The following is a 9961-nucleotide window of genomic DNA, read 5'->3' on the forward strand; positions in this document are numbered from 1 at the left end:
TTAAATGTTTCAACTAACCCTATAGCTGGTACCAATCAAAAGAGCGAAATATTTTGGAGTCGAATTTATAGCTACTGTGTAGAATCGCTGACATGACAAGGGGGTAGTTTCATGTAAGAAACGATGGTATAAAATCAACAAGGCTGTTGTACAATTTGCTGGTTGCTACGATCAAGCTAGTCGAAACATAAGGAATGGTTTGAACGCTGAATATATAAAGGAGTTGGCCTATAAACTTTATTCCACAAATTATGGTAAAAAATTTACTTTTGAGAGGCATTAGAATATGCTTCGTTTGGAGTAAAAATAGAGAAGTCAACTACCTACACAAAGTGGAGGCTCAAAGAGAACTAAGATTAGTGTAACTGGAGCATACTCATCCTCATCAAATTCAGAAATACCATTGGCTGACGAAACCGATGTGGACTCTCCCGTTCGCCCACAAAGATCAAAGAAGAGCAAGAAAAAATATAAGAAAAAAGCATAAATGTCTAAAGATCTTAGCAAAAAGAATCATCGATTGTTAAAAAACTATCTCTCATGGAAGATATTAAGAATATTAGAGAAAAGAAACTAATGGATATGAAAAAAGAAAGAGAAGCGGAGAGGGAACATAGAGCAAAGATCATGGTAATCAAAGAGAAGGAGTTACAAATGCAAGCAGCAATGAAAGAACAAGAATTATAAACTCAGGGGTATATTAAAGAAATGGACATAAATACAAAAGAAAGGAAAATGGAAAGGATGGCTAAGGAAAGAGAAAAAGAAATGGATATGCAAATACTTAATGCTAATACGTCTACAATGAGTGAAAAAGCGACGAGCTCTTCATGAGATTGCATGTGAGAAAATAATCAATAAGTGGTTTACTTAATGGTTCCTTGTATTCGTAGAGTTAAGTAGTATGTTTTATTTTTATTGTGTTTTACTTGTATGTGATGTAGTCTGTTTTATTCATTTCTGATGTAACTTTTTAAATTAGTCAATATTATTGTGTTGTTATTGTTTATGAAAGTGACCATTGCAAAACTAGCCGTTTTAAACTTAAAAAAAAGCTAGCCGTTAAGTATCCGTTGCAAAACTAGCCATTTTAAACTTAGACAAGAAAAAACTAGCCGTTAAGTAGCCGTTGAGAAGTAGCTACTTGTTGTGGACACACTTATAAATATCAACTATCAATGATTCAACAACTCTATTTCAACTCTTGTTTTTCACCTCAAAAGAATACTAAAAAATACATCTCAACATATGGCTATAAATTTTGATGATATGTTTAAAGAGGCTTTGTATGGTAAAAGAAGACGGCAAGATAACACACTCATGGATAATTGGATCAATGAATGTTTATTCGATGATTTAGAAGAAGGTATTGATAGAAGCTCTATCTCAACTCCTTATAGATGGATCAACAGAGATCGAGAAGCAGGACATGATTGCCTTTTTCAAGATTACTTTGCAGATGAACCGGTGTATAATGCTAACATTTTTCAAGGGAGATTTCGAATGAGAAGACATGTGTTCCATCGATAGTAGATTCTCTCTCAAACGTCTATCCGTATTTCCAATAGAGGGCCAATACAATTGGAAGAAAAGGCTTGTCACCACTCCAAAAATGCACCGCTGCAATATGGATGTTAGCATATGGCGTAGCAGCTGATGTTGTTGATGATTATGTGTGCATATGCGAGAGCACTACAATTGAATGTTTGAAAAAATTTGTTGAAGGTGTAATTTCGGTATTCGAGGATGAATACTTGCGAAAACTAAATCCAAATGATGTACGACACCTGCTACAAATGGCGGATGGTCGTGGCTTTCCTGGCATGTTGGGTAGCATTGACTGCATGCATTGGCAATGAAAAAATCATCCAAAGGCATGAAAAGGTATGTACATGAGTGGTTATAGTGGATTTGCAACCATAGTACTTGAGGTTGTAACATCTTTAGACCATTAGATATGGCATCCGTTCTTTGGAGGTTCTGGTTCAAATAACAATATCAACGTGTTAGATCGTTCTTAAGTGTTCGATGATATTCTAAATGACCGTGCTCCGAAGTTAAATTATACTATTAATGGTAACAATTATACTATGGGATACTAATGCGTGAGCATCTTTTCTATCTTTTCCTAGTTAATTTGCATCTAAATTTTTTTGTTTAATAAAGAATTAATTATCTTTTAGCCAATATGGATGCTACTTTGAGTCTTTTGTAATTTTGTTTATTTTAGGTAGCATTCGGCTGAATTTGATGGAGTTTCTGCAGCACAAGAATCAAAGGAGATGGCAGCGAGGAGCGACGCGTACGCGTGACTGACGCATACGCGTGATTTGGAGCTTTACATGGCGAAGCGTGCACGTGACTGACGCGTACGCGTGATTTGAAGAATTGCACAGCGACGCGTAAGCGTGACCGACGCGTTCGCGTGACTTGCGAAGAAGACTAGCAATGCGTACGCGTGACTGACGCGTACGCGTGACATGCGCCACGTGTAGAAAATGCAGAAAACGCTGGGGGTGATTTCTGGGTCCCATTTTAGCACCCAAGTTAGGCGCGGATCCAGTGAAGCCAAGTAGTCCCCACGTTACAAGACGCGGAGTTGTTAGTTAATTCTGATTTAAATTCAAATTTGATTTTAAAATAGGAAAAGATATTATTTTAATTTTGAAAATTAGATTTTAAATTAATTAGGATTAGTTATAAAAAAGGGAGACTTCTCTTCTATTGGGAGATTCCATTAAGGGGCCGTTAGAGAATTCTATACAATTTTACATTCCACATTCCATGAGCAACTAATCCTCCATTGTTAAGGTTAGGAGCTTTGTCTATTTGTATGGATTAATTTTATTTCTTTTTCTATTTTAATTTATGCATGGATTTATAATTTAAGAATTGTTTTTGCTCTTTATTTTATGAATTTGGGTGGAACGGAAGTATGACCCTCTTTCTATTTAAGTTCTTGTATAACTTGGAAAAGCTCTATACTTGAACAACAGCTTAAAAACAAATTCTCCTGAATTTTAATTATCTGAATTTAATAGGATACGTGACATATAATCCTTTTATTTCTTGGGTAATTAGAGTTTTTATGGCATATAAACTAGAAATTGATTATCGCCCTCTAATTGGAATTAATTGACCAAGGAATTGGCAGTTAATGAATTTTAGAGGAGACTAGGAAGGTCTAAGAAATTAGGGTCTAGTCACATACAGTTTGTCATAAATTAAATCCTACATAATTAAAATAGTTAGTAAGAAAAGTAAATTCGGAAAAATAGATAACTCTGAAGCTGATGAGCGGATAATTTATACGCTTTTTGGCATTGTTTTTAGTATGTTTTTAGTATGTTTTAGTTTATTTTTAGTATATTTTTATTAGTTTTTAGTTAAAATTTACTTTTCTGGACTTTACTATGAGTTTGTGTATTTTTCTGTGATTTCAGCTATTTTCTGGCCGAAATTGAGGAACCTGAGCAAAAATCTGATTCAGAGACTGAAAAGGACTGCAGATGCTGTTGGATTCTGACCTCCCTGCACTCGACGTAGATTTTCTAGAGCTACAGAAGCCCAATTGGCACGCTCTCAATGGCGTTGGAAAGTAGACATTCTGGGCTTTCCAGAAATGTATAATAGTCCATACTTTGCCCGAGATTTGATGGCCCAAACCGGCGTTCCAAATCAACTCAAGAATACCCAGCGTTAAACGCCGGAACTGGCACAAGAATGGGAGTTAAACGCCCAAACTGGCACAAAAGCTGGCGTTTAACTCCAAGAAAAGTCTCTACATATGAAAGCTTCAATGCTCAGCCCAAGCACACACCAAGTGGGCCCGGAAGTGGATTTTTATGTCAGTTACTCATCTCTGTAAATCCTAGGCTACTAGTTCTCTACATATATGACCTTTTACTATTGTATTTTCATCTTTGGATCTTTGATCATCTTTAGATCTTTGAATCTTTTGATCACGTTTTGGGGGCTGGCTTCACGGCCATGCCTAGACCTTGTTCTTATGTATTTTCAATGGTGGAGTTTCTACACACCATAGATTAAGGTGTGGAGCTCTGCTGTACCTCGAGTATTAATGCAATTACTATTGTTCTTCTATTCAATTCAGCTTGTTCTTGTTCTAAGATATCACTTGTTCCTCAACTTGATGAATGTGATGATCTGTGACACTCATCATCATTCTTACCTATGAACGTATGCCTGACAACCACCTCCGTTCTACCTTAGATTGAGTGTTTATCTCTTGGATTCCTTAATCAGAATCTTCGTGGTATAAGCTAGAATTAATGGCGGCATTCAAGAGAATCTAGAAGGTCTAAACCTTGTCTGTGGTATTCTGAGTAGGATTCAATGATTGAATGACTGTGACGAGCTTCAAACTCCTGAAGGCTGGGCGTTAGTGATAGACGCAAAAGAATCAATTGGATTCTATTCCAACCTGATTGAGAACCGACAGATGATTAGCCGTGCCGTGACAGGGTACGTTGAATATTTTCTCTGAGAGGACGGGATTGTAGCCACTAACAACGGTGATGTCCAACATACAGCTTGCCATGGAAAGGAGTAAGAAGGATTGGATGAAGACAGTAGGAAAGCAGAGAGATGGAAAGGACAAAGTATCTCCATACGCTTATCTGAAATTCCCACCAATGAATTACATAAGTATCTCTATCCTTATTTTATGTTTTATTCATAAATTATCTATAACCATTTGAATCTGCCTGACTGAGATTTACAAGGTGACCATAGCTTGCTTCATACCAACAATCTCTGTGGGATCGACCCTTACTCGCGTAAGGTTTATTACTTGGACGACCCAGTGCACTTGCTGGTTAATTGTGCGAAATTGTGATAAAGTGTTGAGATTGCAATTGAGTGTACCATGTTGATGGCGCCATTGATGATTGCAATTTCATGCACCAAGTTTTTGGCGCCGTTGCCGGGGATTGTTTCGAGTATGGACAACTGACGGTTCATCTTGTTGCTTAGATTAGGTATTTTTCAGAGTTCTTAAGAATGAATTCTAGTGTTTCAAGGTGATGTTCTTATCATCACCAAAGCTGATTGATTCTCGTCAATTTAGCTCTTGAATGCAATGTCCTGCTGAAGCTTGGCTAGCCATGTCTAATTTCTTTAGACTAAAGCTTTAGACTAACATTGCATGATTCCTGGAATTCTCATTAAGAATTTTGATACCTTTATTTTCTTTTTCACTTAATTTTCGAAAAATCCAAAAAAAATTACAAAATCATAAAAACCAAAAATATTCTCATGTTTCTTGTTGAGTCTAGTGTCTCATTTTAAGTTTGGTGTCAATTGCATGTTTCTATTCTTTTTGCATTCATTCATGTGTCTTCATTAATCTTCAAGTTGTTCTTGATGATTTCCTTGTTCTGATCTTTAAATTCTCTTGTCTTGAGTGTTTTGTTGTTTTTCATATGCATTCCCATTTTGTTAGTGTCAATGGTATACAAAACTGCTAAGTTTGGTGTCTTGCATGCATTGTTTATTTGATTTTAGTTACATTTTGATTATTAAAAAAATCCAAAAAATTTTTAATTTGTGTCTTTTCAAGTCAATAATACAGAGAATTGAAGATTCAGAACATACAGCAGAAGAATTACACAGAAAAAATTGGGCTTTCAAAACGCCCAGTGAGGAAGGCAAACTGGTGTTTAAACGCCAGCCAGGGTACCTGGCTGGGCGTTTAACGCCCAAAAGGGTAGTGTTTTGGGCGTTAAACACCAGGATGGCACAAGAGGGAAGATTTTGTTTTTAATACAAATTTTTTTTTCAAGTTTTCAAATTTTTTTCAAAATCAAATCTTTTTCAAATCATATCTTTTCAATCAAATCTTTTTCAAAATCAATTTCTTTCCATTTTCAAAGATACTTGCTAACAATTAATGATTTGATTCAACATTTCAAGTATGTTGCCTTTTCTGTTGAGAAAGGTTTAATGTGTGAATCATATCTTTTCTTGTTAGCCAAGTCATTAATTTTTAAAATCAAATATTTTTAAATTGTTTTTCAATCATATCTTCTCAATCACATCTTTTTCAAAATAGTTTTCAATCATATCTTTTTGATTTCTAATTTCAAAATCTTTTTCAAAAATTACTTGATTTCTTTTCCACTCTTGGTTTTTGAAAATCAATTAGTGTTTTTCAAAATGTTTTTAAAATCTTTTACTTAATTTTCGAAAATTTCTTCCCCTCTTCTCACATCCTTCTATTTATGGACTAACACTCCTCCTCAATGAACAATTCAAACTCCATCTCTTTTGATAAGTTCGAATTCTTCTACCTCTCCTTCTATTTTTCTTTTCCTCTGACACCTCAAGGAATCTCTATACTGTGACATAGAGAATTCCATTTTTTCTTGTTCTCTTCTTTTTCATATGAGCAGGAGCAAAGACAAAAGCATTCTTGTTGAGGCTGACCCTGAACCTGAAAAGACCTTGAAGCGAAAGCTAAGAGAAGCTAAGGCACAACTCTTTAAAGAGGACCTAACAGAAATCTTCAAACAAGAAGAAGACATGGCAGCCGAAAACAACAACAATGCCAACAATGCAAGGAAGGTGCTGGGTGACTTTACTGCACCTACTCTCGACTTCTATGGGAGAAGCATCTCTATCCCTGCCATTGGAGCAAACAACTTTGAGCTTAAGCCTCAATTAGTTTCTCTAATGCAACAGAATTGCAAGTTCCATGGACTTCCATTGGAAGATCCTCATCAGTTTTTAGCTGAATTCTTGCAAATCTGTGACATTGTCAAGACTAATGGGGTTGACCCTGAGGTCTACAGACTTATGCTATTCCCTTTTGCTGTAAGAGACAGAGCTAGGATATGGTTGGACTCACAACCTAAAGAAAGCCTGAACTCTTGGGAAAAGCTAGTCAATGCCTTCTTGGCAAAGTTTTTTCCACCTCAAAAATTTAGTAAGCTTAGAGTGGAAGTCCAAACCTTTAGACAGAAGGAAGGAGAATCCCTCTATGAAGCTTGGGAAAGATACAAACAATTGATCAGAAAGTGTCCCTCTGACATGCTTTCTGAATGGAGCATCATAGGTATCTTCTATGATGGTCTATCTGAACTGTCCAAAATGTCATTGGACAGCTCTACTGGAGGATCTCTTCATCTGAAGAAGACGCCTACAGAAGCTCAAGAGCTCGTTGAAATGGTTGCAAATAACCAATTCATGTACACTTCTGAAAGGAATCCTGTGAACAATGGGACAAATCAGAAGAAAGGAGTTCTTGAGATTGACACTCTGAATGCCATACTGGCTCTGAACAAAATATTGACTCAGCAAGTCAATTTGATTTCTCAAAGTCTGTCTGGAATGCAAGCTGCACCAGGCAGTACTAAGGACGCTTCATCTGAAGAAGAAGCTTATGATCCTGAGAACCCTTCAATGGAAGAGGTGAATTACATGAGAGAACCCTATGGAAACACCTATAATTCTTCATGGAGAAATCATCCAAATCTCTCATGGAAGGATCAACAGAGACCTCAACAAGGTTTCAACAACAATAATGGTGGAAGAAACAGGTTTAGCAATGGCAAGCCTTTTCCATCATCTTCTCAGCAACAAACAGAGAATTCTAAGCAGAGCCACTCTGACTTAGCAACCATGGTCTCTGATCTAATCAAAACCACTCAAAGTTTCATGACTGAAACAAGGTCCTCCATTAGAAATTTGGAGGCACAAGTGGGTCAGCTGAGCAAGAAAATTACTGAACTCCCTCCTAGTACTCTTCCAAGCAATACAGAAGAGAATCCAAAAGGAGAATGCAAGGCCATTAACATGACCTACATGGCCGAACTAGGAGAGAAAGAAGAGGCAGTGAACGCCACTGAGGAAGACCTCAATGGACGCCCACTGACCTCCAATGAGTTCCCTAATGAGGAACCATGAAAATCTGAGGCTCACATTGAGACCATAGAGATTCCATTGGACTTACTTCTGCCATTCATGAGCTCTGATGAGTATTCTTCCTCTGAAGAGGATGAGTATGTCACTGAAGAGCAAGTTGCTAAATACCTTGGAGCAATCATGAAGCTAAATGACAAGTTATTTGGTAATGAGACTTGGGAGGATGAACCCCCTTTGTTCACCAAAGAACTGGATGACTTGTCTAGGCAGAAATTACCTCAAAAGAGACAGGATCCTGGGAAGTTTTCAATACCTTGTACCATAGGCACCATGACCTTTAAGAAGGCTCTGTGTGACCTAGGGTCAAGTATAAACCTCATGTCTCTCTCTGTAATGGAGAAGCTAGGGATCTTTGAGGTGCAAGCTGCAAGAGTCTCACTAGAGATGGCAGACAATTCAAGAAAACAAGCTTATGGACTTGTAGAGGATGTTTTGGTAAAGATTGAAGACCATTACATCCCTGCTGATTTCATAGTCCTAGAGACTGGGAAGTGCATGGATGAATCCATCATCCTTGGCAGACCCTTCCTAGCCACAGCAAAGGCTGTGATTGATGTGGACAGAGGAGAATTGATCATTCAAGTGAATGAAGAATCCTTTGTGTTTAAGGCTCAAGGATATCCCTCTGTCACCATGGAGAGGAAGCATGAAGAGCTTCTCTCAAAATAGAGCCAAACAGAGCCCCCACAGCCAAACTCTAAGTTTGGTGTTGGGAGGCCACAACCAACTTCTAAGTTTGGTGTTGAACCCCCACATTCAAACTCTAAGTTTGGTGTTGGGAGGTTCCAACATTGCTCTGAGTATCTGTGAGGCTCCATGAGAGCCCACTGTCAAGCTACTGACATTAAATAAGCGCTTGTTGGGAGGCAACCCAATGTTATATTTATCTATTTTCCTTTGTTATTTTATGTTTTCTGTAGGTTGATGATCATGGAAAGTCACAAAATCAATTGAAAAAGCAAAAACAGAATGAAAAACAGAAAGAAAAATAGCACACCCTGGAGGAATACCTTGCTGGCGTTTAAATGCCATTAAGGGCAGCAAATGGGCGTTTAACGCCCAGTCTAGCACCATTCTGGGCGTTTAACGCCAGAAAGAGGCACCAGACTGGCGTTAAACGCCAGGAAAGGGCAAGAAGCTGGCGTTAAACGCCAGAAATGGGCACCAGCCCGGCGTTTAACGCCATAATTGGCATAGAGAGCATTTTTGCTCGCCACTTGGTGCAGGGATGACTTTTTCTTGACACCTCAGGATCTGTGGACCCCACAGGATCCCCACCTACCCCACCACCCTCTCTCTTCTTCACCAATCACCTCAACACCCCTTCCCCAAAAACCCCTCACCTATCAAATCCCATCTTTCTCTTCACCACTCACATCCATCCTTCATAAAACCCCACCTACCTCACCATTCAAATTCAAACCACTTTCCCTCCCAAACCCACCCATTCATAACCGAACCACATAGCCTCCTCCATCTCCTCTATTTTCTTCTTCTTCTACTCTCTTCTTTCTTCTTTTGCTCGAGGACGAGCAAACCTTCTAAGTTTGGTGTGGTAAAAGCATTGCTTTTTGTTTTTCCATAACCATTTATGGCACCTAAGGCCGGAGAGACCTCTAGAAAGAGGAAAGAGAAGGCAAAAGCTTCCACCTCCGAGTCATGGGAGATGGAGAAATTCATCTCAAGGGTGCATCAAGACCACTTCTATGAAGTTGTGGCCTTGAAGAAGGTGATCCCCGAGGTCCCTTTCAAACTCAAAAAGAGTGAATATCCGGAGATCCGACATGAGATTCGAAGAAGAGGTTGGGAAGTTCTCACCAACCCCATTCAACAAGTCAGAATCTTAATGGTTCAAGAGTTCTATGCCAATGCATGGATCACCAAGAACCATGACCAAAGCGTGAACCCAGACCCAAAGAATTGGCTTACAATGGTTCGGGAGAAATGCTTAGATTTTAGTCCGGAAAATGTAAGGTTGGCATTCAACTTGCCCATGATGCAAGGAGATGAACACCCT

General features: G+C 38.3%; 1 protein-coding gene across 1 annotated transcript; it reads left to right on the top strand.

Moving 5' to 3' along the window:
* Window positions 1-1248: 1248 nt before the first annotated feature.
* Window positions 1249-1859, top strand: LOC130939597 (uncharacterized). The gene is made up of 2 exons (XM_057867689.1): window positions 1249-1467; window positions 1569-1859. Exons 1-2 carry the CDS (start codon window positions 1249-1251, stop codon window positions 1857-1859), a joined length of 510 nt encoding a protein of 169 aa, XP_057723672.1.
* Window positions 1860-9961: the final 8102 nt, after the last annotated feature.

Source organism: Arachis stenosperma, chromosome 7 (assembly GCF_014773155.1).
Source record: "Arachis stenosperma cultivar V10309 chromosome 7, arast.V10309.gnm1.PFL2, whole genome shotgun sequence".
NCBI lineage: Eukaryota > Viridiplantae > Streptophyta > Magnoliopsida > Fabales > Fabaceae > Arachis > Arachis stenosperma.